The sequence below is a fragment of the Scyliorhinus canicula genome, chromosome 8 (assembly GCF_902713615.1).
Source record: "Scyliorhinus canicula chromosome 8, sScyCan1.1, whole genome shotgun sequence".
Classification (NCBI taxonomy): domain Eukaryota; kingdom Metazoa; phylum Chordata; class Chondrichthyes; order Carcharhiniformes; family Scyliorhinidae; genus Scyliorhinus; species Scyliorhinus canicula.
The window spans coordinates 93442228-93467253 of NC_052153.1; the positions used below are offsets into that span (position 1 = coordinate 93442228).

Sequence of the window (25026 nt, forward strand, 5' to 3'; positions counted from 1 at the left end):
ATGGCGACAAATTTTGCTGGAGTGGTGGTCGGCATCACCACCGGGGTGGGGGGTAGCTGCATGGTTGGGTGACTTGTATGACTTCCTAGAATTAGAGAAGATAAAATATGAGTTAAGGGGCTCTTCAGGAGGGTTTGAGGAAAGGTGGGATATGTTTGTGACCGTGTTTGAGGGGCTGTTTGTCATGGGGAAGAGGTGGAGAAAAAAGGGAAAAATCTGTATAGTTGATTGTTGGGAAGTATGATTCCCAAGGTGTTTATTCACTGTATGATGTATTTTATTACAAACATGTATCAAAATGTATTAAAAAAAAATAGAAATTATGCCACAAGCACTCCGACACCAGCACCAAATAAGTAGTTCAATTTATGTCACAGAACTAACATTAGCATAAACGGGAAATAATAGTTGGTCTACCCAGCTATTTTCTTCCACTCTGCTATGCTCATACCCGCTTCCCACCTTCCAACCCACAATCCAACTTTTCTCAATTACGAGAAAGGAAATACAAAGGCTTAAATAATCATGTTACCAGCACAAGTTGCACAGGATGTGTGACATCTCTCACAATCCCTAGTCAATGAATTAAAGTAAGATCCAGCATCACAACTGAAGACACACTTTGGTCCTTGCAACCTGGCAGAAAGAAGAAAAATAAGTCACTGACAATTATGTTCTGATGTCACCCAAAATACAGTAGAAGATTTCTCATAAAAGGTTACTTTTGATGATCAGCTCAATTCTCTCTGGGATCAACAAATTTAAAATAGATAGAGAGACAGAGAGAGAGAGAAAGACAAGGGGCGGGATTCTCCGACCCCACCGCTGGGTCGGAAAACCATCGGGGAGCGGTGTGAATCCTGTCCCCGCCGGCTGCCGAATTCTCCGGCGCCGGAGAATTGGCGGGGGTGGGAATCGAGCCGCGCCGCTCACAGCGGCACCCCCCGGACGATTCTCCGGCCTGCGATAGGCCGAATTCCCGCTGGTTCTTTGCAGGTCCTGCCAGCATAAATTGGACTAGGTCCCTTACCAGCGGGACCTGGTGGTGCAGGCGGGCTCCGGGATCCTGGGAGGAGGGGGGGGGGGGGGGGGAGGGTGCGGGGCAATCTGGCCCCAGGGGATGTCCCCACGGTGGCCTGGCCCGTGATCGGGGCCACCCCACCGATCCGCAGGCGAGCCTGTGCCATGGGGGTACTCGTTTCCTACACGCCGGCCATGTAAGCCTATATGAAGGCCGGTGCGAAGGTGACCCCCCCCCCACGCATGCGCGGGGATGATGTCAGCAGCTGCTGACACTCCCGCGCTTGCGCGGACCCGCACCGGCCTGCGGAGTCCCTTCGACCCTGGCTGGCGGGCGGCGAAGGCCTTCCACGCTGGCCGGCGGGGCGCAAACCACTCCGCCGCCGGCCTAGCCCCTGAAGGGGCGGAGGATTCCGCACTTTTGGGGTGGCCCGGCGCCAGAGTGGTTCACACCACTCCGTCCCGCCGGGACCCCGCGCCCCACCAGGTACGGGAGAATCCCGCCCAAGATACTTGTTAAATTTTTATTCAGAATGAACTGTTGGAGCAAGATGCTCTGCCACAGGAAATAGTTGAGGTGGAGACCATTACATATTTCAAAGGAAGAGCAACTCAATATTTGAGACAAGGAAAAATACTGGGTTTTGGAGAGATAAGAACAATGGGATTAATGTTGAACTTCTGTGTCAAAGTCCTCACAAATATGGTGCAATAAATGACTTGCCTCTGTGTTGTAAATTTCTATATTCAGAATTATGACAGTATAAGCTGAAACAATATGGTGAAATGTCTGCCTTCCTGTTCTGAAATGGCAAAACTTCACATGTGTCAGAAACTTGACTATAGAACATAGAACAGTACAGCACAGAACAGGCCCTTCGGCCCTCGATGTTGTGCCGAGCAATGATCACCCTACTCAAACCCACGTATCCACCCTATACCCGTAACCCAACAACCTCCCCCCGCTTAACCTTACTTTTAAGGACACTACGGGCAATTTAGCATGGCCAATCCACCTAACCCGCACATCTTTGGACTGTGGGAGGAAACCGGAGCACCCGGAGGAAACCCACGCACACACGGGGAGGACGTGCAGACTCCGCACAGACAGTGACCCAGCCGGGAACCGAACCTGGGGCCCTGGAGCTGTGAAGCATTTATGCTAACCACCATGCTACTGTGCTATGGTTATTTAGCTATGTGGTTATTTTGAAATCCAAACAACATGACAATCCATTTGACTAGGGAGAGAAAGGGCCATCATAGATAACCTAGATTGCTACCTCCTTCATATTCACATATATGAAACTTTTCAACAATGGGAGTCAATGGGTTAACCATCAGGTGTAAGAATTTCAGTTTTTTTTCTTCTTAGTTCAAGGTGTTGAGATCAATTGTATCATCCTTACCATTGCACATGTTTAGAACTAAATTTGTGAATATAGCACTGCAAATTTACCATGGAAGCCACTAATCATGCAAGTAATTTTTAAATGAGGGATATTGCAATGCAAATTTAGTAAATTCGACAAAAGCTCTAAGTGAATTCTATTTCTATAGAATATGAAAACTTTGATTGGTACATATAAAAATGTACCACAAGAAAAATGCTTATAAATCTAAAGACTTGTGCCATACCAGCAACAATTAAGTTGACCTACTATTAAATTTGAAAACAGGACCAGATGTTACTTGGGATTCGACATAGAAATGTATTTACACAGTTTGGAGACTTTTGTAGCTTACATAGAGACAATGAGGAAAAAAAACAATTTTTGTTCTTACCTCCAACCTGGTCTGCAATCTGTACAATGGTGGAATGCGCTGCATTTCTTGCAGTTTTCACTACACCTTCGACACATATTTTCAGCTAGAAAGAGACAAGAAAGACAGAAGATGAACTAAAATTTGGTGTGGTGGTGGAAAGGAGAAAGAAATTTTGTAAAGCAGAGAAATTATTCATAGCCTGGTAAGATCATATGGCATTGTTCCTCAGACCACCTGTCTATTAACTCTTGACTATTTTGTCATCCATGCACAATGTGTAGTGAGAAGCTGTACAGGCTACATAAATTAATCCGTTAAGGAAAAAAAAGAGTTCCTACCTTCCAGTATAAAGAAGCAGCTGTACACAGATAGCCACATAATTTTTACTGTGCTGACAGTTCATGGGCTGATTTTAAACCAATTACGTTTTAACTTCAAAACAACCCTTTGATTCTGCAACCTACATGAACAATTTATATCTCTAATGGAAATAATGGTACTCTCACTAGACTTAGTGGGTGGAATTCTCCGCTCCCCACGTGGCGTGGGAGAATCGTGGAAGGGCCTCCCGACATTTTTTACGCCCCCCTGGCGCCCCCACCACTCGGAAAAATCGCCGCTCGCCGTTTGTCACGGCAAAGGGCGATTCTCCGAGCCCAATGGGCCCAGCGACCGGCCCTTCACACTCGTTTCACCGCGGCAGCAACCACACCTGGTTGCTGCATTCGTGAAACGGGCGCCAGATGCCCGTTTGGGGTATCTAGGGGCCCGATTGGGACGGGAGCACTGCGACTGTGCTCGGGAGGGGACGGGCCCGCGATCGGTGACCACCGATCGTCGGGCCAGCGTCCAAAACGGACGCACTCTTTCCCCTCCGCCGCCCGGCAAGATCAAGCTGCCACGTCTTGCCGGGCGGCGGAGGAGAAAGACGGCACCTCGCATGCGCGGGTTCATGCCGTCTGCGCGCTGATGTCATCCGCGCATGTGCGGGTTGGAACCGGCAATCTGCGTATGCGCCGTTTCCGCGTCATTTCCGGCGCGACGAGTTCGCAGCCGGGAACGACGGGGGCCCGCTCCTAGCCCCCCGGGTGGGGGTGAATTAGGTGCGGGGAGCAGGCCCCGAGGCCGTCGTGAAGCTCGGCCGATTTCACGACGGCCATCCCGATTTTTATCGGGAGAGGGGAATACCGCCCAGTGGCTTCATCTAAAGGCCCGGTGCCTACAAGTTGTTTCTAACCTAATTTGATGTGAAACTACATGAATAATTTAAATCCCATATTGAAAGAACTAGAGTTCTTCTGACCCTGTATAAAACGAAGAAACCTTAAACAATAAATATTACCTATTGTTTAAGTTTTTCCTTTCTAACTCTGGCCTTATTAATTTGAACTATAAATGCCAGTTCCTCAAAAAATGTATTTATTGATAGTTAAAATTAATTTCCAACCTAAAAGTTATTTCCTAAAACATAGGAATTATAAAGTCATATATTCACAACAATAAACAGCAAACTCATGAACTAAGCGATCAAGAAGTGTCATCAAAAATGATTTCAACCACAACTTAATAGATAAGGGAAACAGAAATATGTAGATTAGTCTGGGAATGGATGAATGCTTTGGCAATTCAACACCAGGTCCAGTAGCTGAAAAGAAGAAAAGCACCCACAATTTCAAGATTAGTGATGCTGAACTGAAACCACAGGAATAGCAATATCAGTTTGCTCAAGCAAGTGTAGTGGGGTCAACATAACAAGTACTTATCAAATTTAAGAATCTGTAGCAATTGCCAGTCAATCATTTGATAACTAAAAAAAACGAAATCTTACCTTTATCGAGGTAAGAACTGTCTGAGCAGTTGGGTATGCAGACATTTGTCTCTTCATTCAAGTGGTAGCCATTTTTACAGGAAATGCACTGGTCACTACGGCTTCCTACACAAGTCTCACAGATTGACCAGCACTTTTTACAGCGTTTCTTCTCATCACCATAGAATCCTCTTGGACATTCAGGAACACACATTCTGCATTCATAGCAAATGATCATGATTAGACTTGGAATCTGTCATCCTTTTTTAAGGGAGGGACAGTGGCAAAAGAATCCTCATTGATGCTGCAATATTCAAACCAAAGGAAGGAAGTGACCCACCACAGAGAAAAGCGGACTATTACTGTGCTATTAGTCAATTCTATTTCAATTCAATTTTATTTAAGCACACAATTCTAAAATATATCGACATAATCCAGCTGGATTATTTTAAAATAATATTCCTCCAAGTCAAGAACGTTGCCCCATATTTTCAGTGATCAGTGATTTTCAATTAACATCTTCTAATCTTACCTCCACAGAAGATATTCAGATGTCACCGCGTCTATTTATTAATTTAAATTTTCTTTGAATAAAATATAGAATTTTCCCTCTATAATTAATGACCCACTAATGAAATTCATTCAACTGAATTGGAAAGTTTCTAAGTCATTTGTACTTGTTTCATTAACTTAATTAAAGAGAACAGAAAATAAGTTTCCATTTAAAGAGAAATGTAAGTAGCCTAGATTTGCAGCTGGTGAATTAAAGCACAAAAGCACTCTGAAGAATATAACGGCACACCTTTGTCTGTTAAACCAGCAAACCATTACAGATTTCTCTACTTTAAGAACAACAAATAAAGTAGTCCCAAATGCCATGTGTAATAAGACCCAGAAAACTGAAAGCAGTGATAATAGAAGTTATATATTCTTTACTTTGGTTGTAAAGGATCAAAGACAGAACTTTCCCATTGGTTAAGATAGTCCACAACATATCCATTTTAGTAGGCAACAGACATTTGCACATTACAATTCCCAATTATGGAGTTTCTCCAAGAAGGGGACACTGCATTTTACTGCTAGCTAATTGCAGGAATTCTTCGGACTTAATGGATGATACTGAGGTTCAGGAGCTAAAGTGTCCTTATACAAACTTGGTCAAACGTACTCATGAAATGTGCTTTTATTTTGCTGATCTGAAAAATACTGAAGCTGCAATCTCAGATAGGCTCTTCTGAACACCCCATTAAAATACAGATATACATTTTAACCTCATCATAGTTGTCTATCTCGCTATAAGATTTGTTCAACTTAACCATTATACCCGGTGCTTCCATTTATACAAAAAGAATGGTGGACACCCACGCGTACAGCATGTTTAAGGCAGTGTCACATAGCTTATGGATATCCTTGTAGGAGCAAGTCAAACATTGGGAACCTATATATTTTAAATAGGGACCTCATATTTTGGAATGCATCCGATTTGGATTGGAGAATATAGGTTGGGAATTCTATGATAATTTAATGTCAATTCTGTGATGAAGGATATTTATCACTCATCCAGGAGCAGAGCATGTTCTTCCTTCCTGCAAACATTAGGTTATTGTCAATTATCTTTCTACCTGGGGGGCCCAGGATTAAGTACAAAGCATCAAATTCTAAGGCTGTATCAAATATCTCCTCAATCTCCAGTACACCAGACCAGTAGGATTTAATTTTGACACAGGACCAAACACAATGCGAGTAATCTCCCTGAACTACTGTGCACTTCTGGCACAATGAGGATACGGTAGCGTCAAAACTGTCTTAAACTTGGTGTGAATGCAGACAGTGTAATATTTTGAACTGAGCCTCCTTTGTTCTATTACAGATTGAGAATCTATTGGCATTTTCCCATACATTACCCAAGTCTCTTGAAAATGAAATGAAATGAAAATTGCTTATTGTTACAAGTAGGCTTCAAATGAAGTTACTGTGTCCGTGCCCCTAGTCGCGACATTCCGGCGCCTGTTCGGGGAGGCTGGTACGGGAACATTCCTTAACATTAATGGTGAAGTCTTTTTTTCCCCAAGACTGTAGAGTCTCTAAAATATTCACACAGGATCTAGAACATAAAGTGTCATAAAATTTGCTGATTATCCGGGATATCAGAATTTATTTTTCCACCAGAGAGACATTAGCACTGAGATGCAGATATGCTTCTTCAAGGATAAAGTTTAAGTTGTAGATATTGGAAGAAGGAATATCTTGGAATATCAAACTGTTGACATAATTGCTCAAAGATAACAAGGAGGCACCACTAAACATATCACCAAGCCTACAAAGACTTCTATCCCTCCATTGTATCAAATCCATGGCTAAAGACCCGGTGGGAAATCCAGATTACTCTTAATGGGAGAGAGAACGGAATTGAAATTAAATCTCCCTTCCACCTCACGGACCATTCACCATGCTCGGAGTGTGAATGATTATAGGATTTTTACACTTGACAGGAACAGTATTGAAATTCCTGAGAAAAAACTGGAGCAGTAAGGAGAGCAGAGATGGGCAGCCTCAATATCAAGCCAAATAGAGGAAGGATCCTCTTTGACCCACACTCATACGAATCTAAGCTGAGAAGCTAACTGATGCATTTTAATATTCGGCACCTCTAACCCCCCTTTGAACCGGGAACCTGCACCTTAGCTAGTTTTAGGCAAGGTTTATTTTTGTTCCATACAAAAGGAACTGAGCATCCCATTAATTTCCTTTCGGACCTTAGCAGAAAGCAAGATTAGCAGCATCTGTAAAGGACATAATGACCTAGGCAACATATCATCTTATCAGTGCCATCCTACCCAGGCCACGATATCGGTAAGGGGGACCACGATGTAGGTCCCACTTGATAGTTGCAAGTAAAGGGGGGAGGTTTACCCCATACAAACATCTGAAAGGGGGGGGGGGGGAGAATAAAAATACCCAAATAAATAACCCACGAGGGGAACCATCGAAATGGGAAATTGTCAAAGGTCACCCTGTAAACCTTCCCAAAGGCATAGCCTCAGATTTGGTAAAATTTATTTAATGACATAGCCTGAACTGCTTCACTGGGCTGGAAATTCCACAGATTCATACCTCTTTTGGTGAAGAAGTTCCTCCTCAACTCAGTCCTAAATCTGCTCCCCCTTATTTTGAGGCTATGCCCCATAGTTCTAGTTTCATCCACCAGTGGAAACAACCTCCCTGTTTCTATCTCAACTATTCCCTTCAAAATTTTATATGTTTCTATCAGATCCCCCCCTCATTTCAATGAGTATAGACTCAGTCCCTCCTCATAAGCCAATCCTCTCAACTCCCGAATCAACCTAGTGAATCTTCTCCGCAGCCCGACCAGTGCCAGTACATCCTTTCTCAAGTAAGGAGACCAAAACTGTACACAGTACTCCAGGTCTAGCCTCACCAGCACCCTATAGAGCTGCAAGATAACCTCCCTGTTACTCCATCCCTCTAGCAATGCAGGACAAAATTCTATTTTGAAAGGTTGCCTTTCTAATTACCTGCTGCACCTGCAAATCAACGTTTTGTGATTCATGCACAAGGACACCCAGGTCCCTCCACACAGCAGCATGCTGCAATTTGTTTACCATTTAAATAATAGTCCATTTTGCTGTTGTTCCTACCAAAATGGAGGACCTCACATTTATCAATATTGTACTTCATCTGCCAGACTTTTGTCCACTCACTTAAACTATCTATATCCCTCTGCAGACTTTGTGTCCTCTGCACACTTTGTTCTACCACTCATCTTGGTGTCATCTGTGAACTTTGACACATTACACTTGGTCCCCAACTCCAAATCATCTATGTAAAATGTAAAAAATTGCAGTCCCAAAACTGATCCCTGAGGCACACCACTAGCTACTGGTCACCAACCAGAAAAAACACAAATTTATCCCCACGTTTTGCTTTCTGTTAGTTAACCAATCCTCTATCCATGCTAATATATTACCCGTAACGCCATGCACCCTTATCTTATGCAACAGCCTTTTCTGCGCCACCTTGTTGAATACCTTTTGGAAATCCAGATACACCACATCCAATGGTTCCCAATGTCCACCACGCTCATAATGTCCTCAAAGAATTCCAGTAAATTAGATAAACATGACCTGCCTTTCATGAACCTATGTTGAGACTGCCCAATGGACAATTTCTATCCAGATGTCTCTCTGTTTCTTCCTTGATGATAGATTCAGCATTTTCCCCACTACAGAATTAAGCTGGCTGGCCTATAGTTACACGGCTTTTGTCCCTCCTTTTTTACATGGCGTCACATTTCCTGTTTTTCCCATCTGCCGGAACTGCCCCAGGGTCAGCGAATTTGGTAAATTACCACAAGTGCACTTTCGCCGTTTCAATAATAATCTTTATTATTGTCAACAGGTAGGCTGACATGAATTACTACAATGAAGTTACTGTGAAAATCCCCTCATTGCCACACTCCGGCACTGTCGGGTATACGGAGGGAGAATTCAGAATATCCAATTCACCTAACAGCACGTCTTCGGACTTGAGGGACGGAAATCAGAGCAACCGGAGGAATCCCACGCAGAACAGGGTGAACGCGCAGACTCTGCACAGACAATGACTCAAGCCGGGAATTGAACTGCGACCCTAGCACTGTGCAGCAAAATGCTAACCACCATGCTGTCCAATTTCCCCCGCTATCTCTTTAGAACGTTGGTTGAATTCCTGTGTACCTTTAGCTTGCCCAACACTAACTCCTTAGTGATAATGATCATTTTTAGATCCTTACCTTCCATAGCCTCCTTGCCATCAATTATTGGCATGTTACTTGTCTGCTTCACTGTGAAGACTGACACAATGCCTCGGCCATTTCCCAATTTCCCATTATTAAATCCCCCTTCTCTTCCTCTAAAGGACCAATGTTTACCTCAGCCACTCTTTTTCATTTTATATATTTGTAGAAACTTTTGCTATCTATTTTTATATTCTGAACTAGTGTGGTTTGACTGATCGACATATAGATTAAAATCCCCCAAGAAAAATGCATTTTTACATCCATCAGTTATTTCTTTGTTTATTGCCCACCTGACCGAGATATTATTATTTGGTGGCCTATAGTCTACACCTATCAGCAACCTTTTATCCTTACAATTTCTAATTTCCACCCAAATGGATTCAACCTCTTTCTCCATAGAACCTCCAACACCTCTCATTCCTGACCTAATGTCATCCTTGCATATCAGAACTACACCACCTCCGTTAATAACATTTCCTGAATTCTTCTTCCCTTTATCTTTATTCATAATTTTCCCTGTAGCTGAACCCTCCTCCTCACCTGCTAACCTGTTTTGCTTCTCATTAACCATTATTTTTTCCCGTAGTTTTACCCCCCTCCCGACTTGCTAGTCATTTATAATTGCCTCTTCTGGGGACTCGATGGCTATTGCGAACAATAATGGGGACAAAGGGCAGCCTTGCCTAGTCCTTCGCTGGAGACTAAAATTATCAGTTCTATAACCGCTAGTAAGAACTGCCACCAATAGACTTTTATGAAGCACTTGCATCCAATTAACTAATTTCCCTACCAACCCAAACTACTGTAGAATGTAAAGTAAATAATTTAATTCCATTTCACCCGGTCAAAAGCTCTCTCAGCATCCAAAGAGATCACTAAACCATCTAACGCCCGATTTTTAAAGATCTGAATGATATTTAAGAACCTTCTGACAGTGTTACATAAATTCCGGCCCTTTATGAACCCAGCCTCCAATGCTCTTTGGCCATCTTCAAAGTTATGAAAACAAATAATTATGGACTGGGTACCCTGATTGCCCCGAGGCATCAAGACAGGATACGATGTGCCCTTTCTAAATTAATGCACCCAGCTTTTGCATCCAGATTAAGAAAACATGGTAGCAGCTCTCAAAATATTTCACTGGGAGCTTACCCTCAGCTCCTTTTGGAGAATGACAACCCAGACATTTTTCCTCCAGCCTCAGTTTTCCAGATCGTCGAGGAATTCTGACATACCATGTATCTGCTTTTCCAAAGATTGCAAGCGGGTCTCAACCAAGGAAGTAGCATTTTCGACAGTAAGGATTCTCTCCTCTGGTTCCTCGAGCTGTTTACCAGTATCTACAGTTCTATAACATTAACACTGATATTCTACAAGCTGAGTTTCTCATCAATTCCCTAAATAATATTGGCAGTCATCAGCTGTAATGTCTTTGAGAATGCTGGATCGAGAGCCCGTTCAAGGATTAGGTCGCCCGGTTGAGGAGTCAACTCCACCCCTGTTGCTTCTTTTGTCGACACCTTTTCCAAGATTTCTTGGCATTTATCACCAACATTTAGCCTGAAATCTGCCAGGGTCATAATATGGAAGGGGTGTAGGTTAGGTTGATCTTAGATTAGGATAAATGGTCGGCACAACATTGTGGGCTGAAGGGCCTGTACTGCACTGTACTGTTCTATGTTCTATATTAGCAAAACCTTGCTATGAAATTCTGAACCTCCTGAGACACTCGTGTTCACATATGTTGAGAGCGTTGATCCTCTATCCATAGATTCTGTGTTGAAGGTTTTTCCTCCAAGGAACTGGATTTCGTCAGAATACGGTTGAGTTGGATAAGTTGCTCCCATGTTGTGGTGAAGGCTAGCATTGATGAAGTGACTTCCATGAAGTTGGCAATCATTTGTTAAGCACTTAAAGCACTTTCTGAGAAGGAGGTTTATGAGCTATAGCCGCTCACCTGGCCATGGCTGCAGCTCCTCACTTTCACTTATCAAAGGTTTCCCAGCCTGCAGTTTCACTGAAGACAATTGTACACTCACCTCAGTGACTCTAGCAAGTTCTCCACAGCTTGGGAAATAGATCAATTGTCAGTTAAATGCAGAATCCTTGGTTGAAACAGAATTTAATTAATTATAATATTTAAATTCCTTACCAAACAGCCAAATGGGCGTTCGTTGTTCACCTTCAAACCTACCTGGGTGAAAGCTAGAAAAGGGCAGGATTGATGTTGGCTTCCTAAACTGACATCACTATTAGGGGATTAAACTCCCCACAAGCCCAAACCTCAGCTAGAATTATTCCCACCCGCTTCTTCTAGCATGCTTACCTCGTATTGTTTTTAAACTTGAGGAAGAAATGCAAACATTCAATGCATTGTTGCGGCCCAGGTCCATCGCAGCCATTATTACATTCAGAATCACAGGATCCTAAAAAATGAACAGTTTAATTTATTTGATTAACAGATCTCATTTTTCTCTAGCAAAGCAACATTTTATTTAGAAACCTTGGAAATACAGAAATTGCGAATGAATTTTAGCAGAAAACATGCTTTGGTCATTCATCATTAACTTAACTGAATGGAAAATACTAATAGAGGAAATGATAACTAAACGTATTTTACTACAACCCAAATCGCTTCAACGCTTTTTGAGATGAAAAATGTAGGAATAAATACCCTCTTTATAGACCCGCAGAAACTAGAATTGAAATCCCACTTGAAATGAAATCAAAATCGCTTAATTGTCACAAGTAGGCTTCAATGAAGTTATTGTGAAAAGCCCTAGTCGCACATTCCGACACCTGTTCGGGGAGGCTGGCACTGGAATTGAACCGTGCTGCTGGCCTGCCTGTGTCTGCTTTAAAGCCACCTCTTTAGCCCTGTGCTAACCAGCCCCACTAAAACAGAGCTTGCACATTTTGTATACTTGATAAACTTGGAGTACAGATAATAAACGCAACTGATGACAGTCTGACACCTTAATCATAGCAAAGAAAATCATCTTAATGGAATGGAATTCCCAGATGACAACTACTTGATGAATGATGATTTTAATTCTTGTTTCATCAAAACAGTTCTGATTCTAGTTACCACAATATCTAATCACTACAATGCCTGTACTGAAATGACTATCATGCATTGGAATTTGATGGACCCTTGAAAATCCCACAGGACCTAGAATCATAAAAATATAGAAACTCATGGCAAAGGCAGTGGCCATTTAGCCTGTTATTGTCTGTGCCAACCGAGAAAGATCTACCCAGCAAAATCCTACTTTCCAGCTCTTGGCTCATAGCTTTGCAGGTTATGACATAACAAGTGCACATTCTAAGTACTGTTTAAATATATTATGTCACTAACATCATTTTAGGGAGTGAGTTCTAAATCCCCACCTCTCTCAAGGTGAAAGCATTTTTTAATTTCCCTCTCATCCTTCTATCAATTCCTTTAAATCTTTGTCCCTTGGGGCAGCACGGTGGCCTAGTGGTTAGCACAGCTGCCTCGCGACGCTGAGGTCCCAGGTTCGATCCCAGCTCTGGGTCACTGTCCGTGTGGAGTTTGCACATTCTCCCCATGTTTACGTGGGTTTCGCCCCCACAACCCAAAGATGTGCAGGTAGGTGGGTTGGCCACTCTAAATTGCCCCTTAATTGGAAAAATGAATTGGATACTCTAAATTTTAAAAAAAATCTATATCCCTTAATTATTTGACCTGTTCTGCTAATCCATCCTATCCACTCTGTCTGGGCCCCTTATAATTTTATGCACCACCATTAAATCGTCTATTTAGCCTCTCCTGCTCCCATCTCATCCAATCTATCATCACAGCTATAATTTTCCAGTTCTGGCAACATCCTCATACAATCCTCCTTGGTGTACATCCAGTGCAATTGCATCCTCCCACACAGGTGACCAGAACTGTACACAGTACAGTTGTAGATTAACTAGTGTTTTAAGCAGTTACAATATTGTGCACATATCCTCATTATTGACCTTATGATGGAGGGATTGTCATCGATAAAACAATGAAGATGGTTGGGCCTCGGACACTAGCCCTGAGGAATTCCTGCAGCAATGTGCCAGGATTGAAATGATTGACATCAGCACCAAAAACCATCTTCCTTTGTGCTAGTATGACCTACTAACGAGTGTTGACTGCCCTCCCAAACCCCCATCACTTGAGCTATTGACTCCTTGATGCACACTCAGTCAAATGATTGCTTGATACTCAAGGGGTCACTCTTGAGTTCAACTCTTTTTCCATGTTGGACAAATGTTGTAATGAGGTCAGGAGCAGGGTGCTCTGGCAGAACCCAAACTGAGCGTCAGTGAGCAGATTAATGCTTGGTAATGCTAGTTGATAGCAAGGCTGATGACATTTTTCATCACTTTGCTAATGAAAAAGTAAACTGATAGGGTGGTAATTGACTGGATTGTATTTATCCTGCTTTTTGTGGACAGGACATACCTGGGCAATTTTCCACATTGCTGGGTAGATGTCAATGTTGTAGCTGTACTGCGGCAGTTTGGCAAGGGATATTGCTCGTTCTGGAGCACAAGTCTTCAGTATCATTGCTGGAATGTTGCATGGGCACATAGCCTTTGCAGTACCCTGAACCTTTAGCTGTTTCTTGGTCACGAAGAGTGAATTCAATTTGTTGACAACTGCCATTTGTGATGTTTGGGGACCTCCGGAGGTGACCGAGCATGGATCACCCACTCAGTACTTCCAGCTGATGTTTTTGCACTCAAATGCTGGGCTCCCCCATCATTGAAGATGGGGATATCTGTGGAGTCTCTTCCTCCCAGTTATCTGTTTAATTGTCCCACCACCATTGCCAACTGGATGTGGTTGTAATACAGAATGTAGATATGATCCATTGGCTGTGGGATCCTTTTTTGCCTCATCTCACCCTGCATGCTGCTTGACATTCAAAGTGGTCTGGATTTCAGACTCTGTATTTTTGTTTGAGAACATCCTGATCTATCACATCTCCATGAATACCTCCTGCTGCCCAAACAATGATTTACCTCAAGTAGCTTTTTCCAATGCACTTTTGGTAAAGCACATCTCAGCTTAGTAAAATTAGCTTTTTCCCCCAATTGAGAACTTTTACTCCTGATCTATCTATAACTATTCAATTTAACTGAATTCTGATCACCAGCACCAAAATGTTTTCAGATACCTCTTCCAATCATCCAGTTTCAATCCATAAAATGGAGTTCAGAGATTTCCCATCACTTCTTGGGTTTGCTACATACTTGCTAAAACAAAAAGAGCGTGTCCTCTTTACCTTTTGCAATGCTTTTTCCCCAGTTATTCATGGGATAGTTGAAGCCTCATATTACAGTCCTATTATTTTGCACTTCAGAAATTTGCCCACATATTTGATCTTCTATCTCCCTCTGTTTGAGATTCATGCTCCCAAGGGTGTGATTAACCCTTTTTACTTTTTCAATTCAACCTACGTGGTCTCATTTGATGTTCCGTTGAGCATCGTTCTTCCTCACAATTGTTTCTTTCATCAGTACTATGACCCCTTCTTTTTCATCCCGCATCTAAAAATTATATAACTAGTAATTTTGAGTTGTCATACCTGCCCTTCTTTTAAGCCTTGTTTTGGTAATGGCTATGATATTTCCAAATGTCTATCTGCGGCCTCAGCTCATTTGCAATATTCACCAGACTCCTTGCTTTGAAGCAAATACTATTTTGCACTGCTAAACTCCATTGTTGTGTATTTTCTAGCCTTTTATCCTGCACTACCCATACTCACTAATTTTCTGCCATCCATTCCAGCTTTGATCTTCTCCCTTCTCAATCTACACTCAGGTTTACATTCACCAGCCTAGCTACCCTCAGCCTTCCAAACAGCACTAGCACACTTCCTTGCAACAATAATGTTCTTGGCCCTGTTGAATTGCAAATGGTCTAACTTTTACATGTCTCACCTCATGCAGGCCAGATCCCAGTGACCCAGAAATCTAATGCCCTCAGCCATGCACCAACTCTCCAGCCATGCATGCATCTGAACTCATCTCCCTTGTCTGTAACCACTTGCATGTGCCATGAGGAGTAAAGGTAAGGTAAAGTCGCCATAGTCCCAGATGACCATAGGCTGCTTTCCCATTTGGGGGAGGGGGGGGGGGGGGGGAAGAGCTGCTTTCCCCATTGAAGGGGAGAGCTGACTGGTGGTGATTTAACCTAAGGATTACCTTTCTTTTATTTTTGCTGTTAAGTTTTTGATCAATGGATGATTAATTGGCATGCGTCTTTAAGGCAAGCAGCCTGTGTCTTTAATTCAAGCTAAAGAATGCAGAAGCAGGGGACATCACTGCGCTAGTTTAAACTTGAGTTGCAGACTGACCAGCATCAGTGAGAAAGATGGACTGGGTCTCTGTTTGGTTTGGCTGGTGACCAATGAATTGGCCCATAAGGATGTGCTGTGTCTGGTAACAGGTGGTGATTGGATCTTATTCCACTGAAATAGTTTTCTTTCAGCTTAGAATCCAGCAGCATGGAGGTAAACAGTCCAACTAATCCTCTCCAGAAAGATCTAGTTAACTCTCTCAAACAAGTCTGCTGAGTGGGCTGTCTCTCTCTCCGGAAAACCTAAGGGTGTTGGATTCCTGAAACTATAGAGACCTGAAGGCAAACCACGAACTGAAAGCAAATTTTGCTGAAACAAATTTCCTGCCTCTTCAGGAAAGTTCTGAGCAGAGAAGACCAGTACTAACTGCAATAAAGACTTTAATCTGCAAGCTAAAGTGGGAGTTAGGTATAAGTTAATAGTTAACCAACTGTTTCTACTGTGTATTTCATTATAGCTCCTGTTATAAATAAACAGTAATTGTTATATTTCTAACCTGCCAACTGTAATTATTTGGCAGCCAAGGGCCAAAGACTTTGGGTATTTTTATAAGAATTATTAGTTAATGCTCTTGTGTTGTGACTTCAGGACGAGTTGGGCTGGAATTGACAGTACACTTGCCCATGGTGTCATAACATCAGGAACATGTAGTACCCATTCCTGCTGTTTTGAGCCAGTTCTCCACATTGCAACATCATCACATTTCCACAAAGAAAATCAACTTAATCCTCATCAAAACTAATTTTAATTTATAGCAACAGACATGACATGCTAGTAAGCTTAAAAAACTAGAATCTGTTGACCTTAGGGATTCCCTTCCTCTTCATCAAATGATCATAATTAGAGGGTGCTTTCAGAGTTTTGAGCTAAATTTTGCACAAGATGAGTCAACTTTACCTTTCAAAAATATATCCTAATCCTTTTGTCAACATAGCAGTAAAGGTCAACAAAAATATTGTGCAGGACGACCAACGTAAAGGGACCAGTGAGTTTAGCTGACTCTAAAAGCAATACTTATTGACCTTAAATGGGACACAGACTGCATCATAGTCCTTTTGATCTTCAAGTCAAAAAGTTAAACTCAAGTTTAAAATATAGACTGAAGTACAAATTCTGTACATTTATTTTAGAAAATGAAATCTTGTGCTTCATTTGTACAAAAGTTAATTTTTAATAGGGCTTTAAGTAATCTTGAATGATGCGAAGTTCAACTTCTTTCCTTAAGAAAGTTAGTTTGAACAGTATCCTGCAAAAACAGCTGCTCAAATGTGGTTTCGGGTAAATCTGTAATGCTCAAAAAATGTAATTTAACCAAAACTAAAATCTATCCTCCAATGCAATTTGGGTAGAATGTGATTCCACACTATGAATTAGCACATGCGTCTTTGTGTGTGCATGTGGGGGTGGAGCAAAACAAAAAAGCAGGGTGAATTAATGCATTGCTCTATTATTGTCTATCAAGAAAAGTGACCAATATGCACATTCCCTCCAGTATATTTCAACTTACCAGTATATTCATCTGGGTAGTCATCAGGAACACCTTCCCTTGAGTTGGATCGCACTTTTAGCAGTTCTGTCCTTGTATATGAAGATGAGTATGGCTGTGCTGATGTACCATGAAGTACGAGAGACCATTCCTTCAGTTTTCCTAAAAATGGAACATGGTGACAGGGAGTTGTAACAGGCCATAATAAGTAATGGACTAATTTAACAGAACTATAGAAAATAGGCACCCATCAAACCTGTGCTATACTTAATAGCACCCGAAACCCAAACAAAATAAAAAGCACAATCTTTTTGAACTGGACTTGCAAAACTTTTAGCTTAAGTCCTGAGGTGTTTAGGATCCTCATTTATAAAGTTTTCAATTCTAAAGAACGTGAAAAATGTTTGCATCTTGCATGAACTGCAACTTCCTTCAACTGAACTCAAGACTGAAGCTATAATTCTCAGTATTGTTTGAGCTGTTCTCCCCTACTGCTATATTTTTTTAAATTTTGAGTATCCAATTCTTCTTTTTCCAATTAAGGGGCAATTTAGCATGGCTAATTCACCTACCTTGCGCATCTTTTTAGGTTGTAGGGGTGAGACCCACGCAGACATGGGGAGAATGTACAAACTCCACATGGACAGTGACCTGGGGCCGGGATCGAATCTGGGTCCTCAGCACCGTGAGGCAGTAGTGCTAACCACTGTGCCAATTAAGGGGCAATTTAGCATGGCTAATTCACCTACCATGCGCATCTTTTTAGGTGGTAGGGGTGAGATCCATGCAGACATGGGGAGAATGTACAAACTCCACATGGACAGTGACCCGAGGCCGGGATCGAATCTGGGTCCTCAGCACCGTGAGGCAGTAGTGCTAACCACTGTGCCGCCCATGGGGAGAATGTGCAAACTCCACACAGACAATGACCTTGGGCCGAGGTTGAACCCAGGTCCTCGGCACCGTGATGCAGTAGTGCTAACCACTGTGCCACCGTGTTGCCCTCTCCCCTACTACGAATGCATTCACCTTTCCCATCCACTCACCAACTGAAAGTATGCTTCATGTTGGACCGCGAGTGGAGATTATTATCCTCCATCCTCTGCCCGACAACCGAACAGAGAAACCTGCAGGGCTTGCTCTAACTCCCTCAACCCTCCCCTCAATTCTGTCAACTGCCAATAGTTGGCCACTTAAAAGCACCAACTGGGGCAAGGCCAGGTCCTAGGCCGTGCTCTGCTTCCCCCCTGCTGTCCATGTACACTTGCAGACAGGCTCAGGCGTGGATGGAAGTGCCACCTGGAGAATTGTACAGGCTCGCACTCTCTCCAATCCCCGCAAACCTACCAGCAGGGTGCTGTAAAACTCTGCCTAAATAGTTCATTGATGTCCTGCAGGGAATTGATCAGATGGTACAGCACCAAAACAAACTGTTTGGTCCACTCAGTCTACATCAGTGTTTACCTATCATGATAGTAATATGTTCTAACAACATTACCTGTCCTCATCCCATGTTCCTTTAATCATTTTTCGTCATCTGCCCATTCACTCTAAACTTAAATGCTGACAATTTCTGCCTCAAACACTAATGTGAACGTAACAGCTTCACAACTCTGTGTAAAGTTTTTCCCTCCCGTCTTCTTGTCTAACTTTGATCTTGTATCTATGGCTGATCATTCTTGACTTTTCAAATACAAAATATAGTCTGCTTTTGTCTTTCCACATACATAAATAATCAATGATTCCCTTTTATATTGCTATTTGCAAATGTTGACATCAAACCATATAGCCACACACCCAAATCATTGATAATAAATGGAAACGACCCCAAACTGAACTCTTGTGGACATCACTACCCACTTGCAGTCACTTTGGAAAACTGCACTTTTTCCTGTCCTACCCTAATTCTATACTCTTTAATGTCCTCTTGGATTCTCCTTTGTAGGACTGGTCAAGGGCTTTTCTTAAGTACACATGCACCAGATCCAGTTCATTTTCCCCATCCACACACCTGTTCCATTTTTAATAAATTCTGTGAGGTTTATCATGCATACTTGTTACTTCAGGAATCATTTTACTTCACTTGGTACTCTACCCAGTCAGGCCACATATTTAATTCTTAAAGGTTTCAGGAAAATGGGATGGGCACCGAATATTATTTTATTACCCAATATCCCAAGAGCAAAAGAAAATGCTAGAATTGCTTCTCCCAAATGTTTGCAGGTGATGTTCTTGTCCGATCAGGGCTGATTAGGTCCTGTCCTAATGAAGTTTTCTCTCACTTCATGCAGAAAAATATCTAGTCTTATAACATATCATGCATCACCAATGTTAAATTCTCAGATATGAGAACTGAAGTTTACAAGGTACAAGCACTCATTGTTTAAAACCGCTCGTTTTTCTGCAAGGTCTCTGAAAGAAGGAGTTAGTATTTTCAGAACACTTAAGAGGGTTTTGCGCCTTGTGGGTCCTAGATGCTCTGAATTGTGTGCTTAGTGCTGGACATGGCTGGCTGAACTACAATTGGGTGATGATATTTCTGAAAGAGACTGCTTAGTTTCAAGAAACACTTAATAGAAATAATGAAATATTTCAGTTTCAGTTCTTGTAATTTTTTAAACTTATACTTCCCTTCTGTGTTCCTAGTTTAACTCTTCAACCTTCAGAAGATAATATAAATATTCCTACATTGTGGATCATACCAAGGCTTCAAGGATTGGCATGTGATACATCTTCAGGCTTGGGGTAATGCAAACCTCCTATGACTGGGAAAGCATACCCCATTTCCCCGCCCCACTGGCATAGTTACCATCAGAAACTCAAAATTGCTACTACTAGGTTCAAACTTCCATCCATATTTGAACACAGAATTGGCACATAAAGCAGCTGTGCCATACACAAGGTTTTAAAAAATATATAAACTAGATACAAAACGTGTCTTTTTGACAATCTCAAATTAAGAAAAATGTTTCCATTATGTTAATTACAGCCATCACTGGTTAACATGATTGGTGTGTCTTGTGTATATTATTTTCTCTTCAGCCCCAAGTCGACAGGAAAACATAACAAATTTTTTCACAACTCCTTTTAAACTCTTAACTGAACAACCTTTAGTGGTATCAGAAACATTTAGCATATGGTTTGGAATACAACACTGAAAAAAATCAAAACCTGGCTCAACACATAACCACTTGCAAATGAAATTATTTGATCAAAGGCTATTGCTCAATGTATTGGCTGAAAATAAACAGATCTGAAGTGATTAACAACACATTCCGAAACATTCTGGAAGAAATTACCCAGGAAACTCTGCCCGAGGGAACAAAATTAGACCTGACCGTAACACTTGATGTAATGGCACAGTTCATGAACAGGTGGGACCAGAACTAATTAAACCTCCGAGACTTAACCCATTCACCAGGGAAATGACCTTATTTGTTTCCCAATTTCCTCCTGATGCATGTACTCCTGCTGAGTAGTTTGTACTAACAGATCAATTTTGTAGGCAAAGCTTTGTGCTGCAAAGGATGTTGTGGCTACCAGTTTATCATCTGGTCAGGCATTCTGTGGCTTAGATGTAGCTCGGTGCTCCCTATACACTCCTTTGATTAATGGAAAATATTTTTTGTGATGTTGTTAGGCTTGTTATATTATTGCCAGTAAGACTGCATTTCCCCCTCCCTTGGCTTCTTAGTAGTGGTGGTGTTATATTTCAGAAATAAATGAAATCTGGTTTGCCTTGTCTTATGGTGCGCTGTGTCTCCACCCATGTGTAATGTTCCAGCAAAGTAATGGAAAAACATGCCTGTGCACAGAGCTTCTTTTCTAACTTGGAGAATTTTGTGATAAAACTATTGCTGCATTTATATCACGTGATACTGCTGGAGGATGCTTAGCCCACGCTGTAGAATTGACAATGTTACACCATAACACCTTGCAGACAAGGAGAGACGGGCACTATTGCAGGGTGCTGCGTTATCTTTAAATCCTACTGTAAACAGTGAGCAGCTCTTAACCCACTTTTTCAGACTCTGCAATGCAGGCAAGGCATATGGGAAGAAATATTAGTCATGAGCTTTGAATATTTGACAAGCCTGCTCATGGGCAAATGCTTTAAAGCTTTAATTTTGTTTCAGTGCTGCTGTCAGTGATTTGAAACCTATCCTACTTGTAAACAGAATTGCTTCTTCAGCAAACATCTGGGGCGAGATCTTCTGGCTATTCACGTTGATTTTACGGCCCTGCTGATGGAGCACCCCTGCCATGGGTTTCCTGACGTGTGGGGTGAATTCGATGGGAAATCCCATTGACAGCGGTGGGATCAGAAGATCCTGCTGCTGGCCAATGGCGAGGTCACCTCCTGCCACCGAGACACATGCTGCAGGGAGGCCAGAGAATCTCGTCCTGGAGATTTAACAAAATTCTTTACAAATGTTTAATATAACTCATCCAATGCTAAACTATTTTAGGAATCCATACTGGAACTGTAAAGTATTATTTAACATAAGTAACTTAAACATTGAAAGTTTTTTAACTTTCAGTAAGTCATTGTTGTAAGTACCTGGTGTTTTGAAATTTCTGAGCTGGGAAGGACTGTCGTGAATTTCAAGGACCCAGTCGCCTGCTGCCTTTTCACCCCAGCAATGAGTAGTCATGAATTCCCAACTTTTAAAGCCTTCCATGGAATGATCAAACAATCTAATATGGAAACATAGATAAGAAAATCAGGAATGAAATTCAAAGGGATACTCTCATTTTCCACCAACAGATATATCTGCCAACACCAGGAGTATTCTATTATTTTGGCAAGTGTGCTGCAAAAATGTTTTCCTCTGTACTACAGGCTAGAATAGAATGTAAAGTGGCTTCAAACACTCCTCTTTGTAATTTAAGGACTGGAGCTCGAATTTAGTCGGAACAGAAGAACAAACATTATAATTGGTCTCAGAACCAATTTGCAAGATACTTCTCTCATAATGAAAGCTAGCTTTGTTTAAAGGTGGTATAGAACAAATAGCACACAATTTAAGTTCATTTGGTTGAGTGTGGCTGAATTACAGTGGTGAAAGTCTCAACTTTTCAATAACTTATACCCTGAACAAAGGAATGTGATTCAAATCAAGTAATTCCTTGTAATATGGGCTCTGGTAGCAAGTTAAGTATTCTGGGAAAATGAACATAGAACATATAGAGCAGAAGAAGGCCATTTGGCCCATCTAGTTTGCATCGACCCACTTAAGCCCTCACTTCCACCCTATCCCCATAACCCAATAACCCCTCCTATGATTTTTGTCACACCGGACTCAATTCGCAACTCATGACTACAGATACTCTTAGATCACCATCACAGTTATCAACAATTCTACAATGGCAGACAGGGCACATTTTGTACTTCAGGGCCGGGATTCTCCCCTTCCCGGCGGGGCCGGGGGTCCCGGCGTGTTGGGAGTGGCGTGAATTACTCCGGCGTTGGGCCGCCCTAAAGGTGCGGAAGTCTCCGCACCTTTAGGGGCCTAGTCCTCACATTGAGGGGGTAGGCCCACGCTGGAGTGGTTCCCGCTCCGCTGGCTGGCGTGAGCGGCCTTTGGCGCCACGCCAGCCGGGGCCGAAAGGACTTTGTTGGCCGGTGTAAGTCCACGCATGCGCCGGAGCGTCAGCAGCTGCTGACGTCATACCGGCGCATGTGCAGGGGAGGGGGTGTCTTCCGCCTCCGCCATGGTGAATACCATGGTGAAGGCGGAAGAAAAGGAGTGCCCCCACGACACAGGCCCACCCGCTGATCGGTGGGCCCCGATCGCGGGCCAGGCCACCGTGGGGGCACCCCCCGGGGTCAGATCGGAACGCGCCACCCCCCCTCCCCCGGACCCCGGTGCCCGCCCGGGCCGCCAATCCCGCCAGTCAGGTAGGTGGTTTAATCCACGCCGGCGGGAGAGGCCCGTCAGCGGCGGCATTTCGGGCCATCGCGGGCCGGAGAATCGCCGCGGGGGGCCCGCCGACCGCCGCAGGGGGCCCGCCAACTGGCGCGGCGCGATTCCCGCCCCCGCTGAATCTCGGGGGGTGGCGAATTCGGGACACGGCGGGTGCGGAATTGACGCCGGCCCCGGTCGATTCTCCGACCGGGTGGGGGTCGGAGAATCCCGCCCCTGGTCTCTTCTGCTCTCCCTTTTGTTTTGCCACCGATGCAACTAGTTACTGTGAGCTGGTCCCCTTAGACGTCACTGGAAGAATGAAGAACACCGTTTCGAGATACATTGCCTTGGGTTTCTGGGCCAGTTGCATAGAAGAGTCCCTTCAGCATTGAATAATATTAGCTGGAACTGAGAAGGGAGATACAATTCCTCTAATACGCCATACTGGATGTGAACCACTTTCCAACATAGGAATTAAAGAGATAGCCAGCCTTCTCTGCTACTGGTGAGTATTCTTTTCAATACCATGGTGAAATTTAATAAGTCAATTTTCCTGACAAAAGTCAAAATGACTTTGAGAGCAAAAACATATAAATGACAATTATGAAGAGAGGTAGCTGCTAGCCTATTTTTCATCCCCACATTTATTTTCCTTTGACTGTCAAAAAAAACTTTTCATTACATTGACAAGAATGTAGAAAATCCTACATTGCTACCAGAACCTCTTTGACCAAGCTTTCAATCATCTGTTCCATCTCACGTGGGTCCAGTGTCAAATTTTGTTTGATATCACTCCCGCAAGACTCCTATTGTTCTTTCAATGCGTTAAAAGGAGTTACATGAATGCAAATAGTTGTTTTAACTGGAAGAAAATTGCCATTAATGAAACTCAAAATTTTGCTCGAAATCCAACTCATTGGGTGTTCATTCCAACCTGAACAAGTCCAAACACCTGGAGGCGCATTAAAACAGCATAATCCACAATCCAATTCAAACTTGTCTGGTAATTTCTACTTTTAGGTTTGTGACAAAGCTTACGTCTGAATCCCAAAACAGATACATTATAACAAGTAGGTTATTGCAACAGATGAAATTACAGAGTTCACAATGATCCTTAAAGAAATGCAGGCATTACTGTTTAGCTTGGTTGCTATAAAGAACTAGTAACAGAAAACAATTAAAAGTAATCTACAAAATTCAATGGAAAAAGCCTAAATGAGTAAATAAACAAATTAATTAAGGGAGAAAGTAGTCATTACAAAATTTCACTCGAAATTTTTTAAAAACGGAGAATCCATCAATAGCCCAATAGCTTGGTGATTAAAGGCACTAACTGGTATAATAACAGCGACACAGACCTAAATGTTCCATACTAACTAGATAAGGCAGCTACAGTTAGCCTCAAAACCCTTGGAAAATAAAAATTGAAAAGTTCCTGATATGATTGTCATCCAACAATTCCTTTAGAGAAGTGCACATGTGGACAACTGATAACTGCAGGTTTGGGTTTGATAGTCATATACTTTTAAGGTTGGACAGTCTGCTGGTTCCCAGTTTCAAAGATGTGGAATAACTGTTCTGTAAAAGATGATAAAGGGCTAGATTTTGTTTAGTGCTGCAGTACCCACCTGTTGGATAGTCAGCAGCTCTGTAGTCTCACCAGCACCAACCAGAATTGCAGGTCACTACTTGTGAATACCAGCAGTCCAACCATGTCAAGGAGCTCAGCTAAGTCATAGGGGTCTTGGACATGGGTAAAATATCAATAGGCCCATTGATGGGGGCAGGCCAGCTGACCTATTCTCCCTTCCCCCCCCCCCCCCCGTCCCTGCAATTCAAGGGAGGGTGGGGGAGGGTCGGTGGTGGGAAAT

General features: G+C 42.6%; 1 protein-coding gene across 1 annotated transcript in view; it reads right to left on the reverse strand.

Moving 5' to 3' along the window:
- LOC119970392 (proprotein convertase subtilisin/kexin type 5-like) overlaps positions 1-25026 on the reverse strand; it is a 520270-nt gene that overhangs the window by 227800 nt on the left and 267444 nt on the right. Inside the window, 6 exon segments of the mRNA XM_038804933.1 lie at positions 533-636; positions 2806-2890; positions 4616-4809; positions 11719-11818; positions 17268-17408; positions 21808-21944. Coding sequence (XP_038660861.1) covers positions 533-636; positions 2806-2890; positions 4616-4809; positions 11719-11818; positions 17268-17408; positions 21808-21944 — 761 coding nt within the window.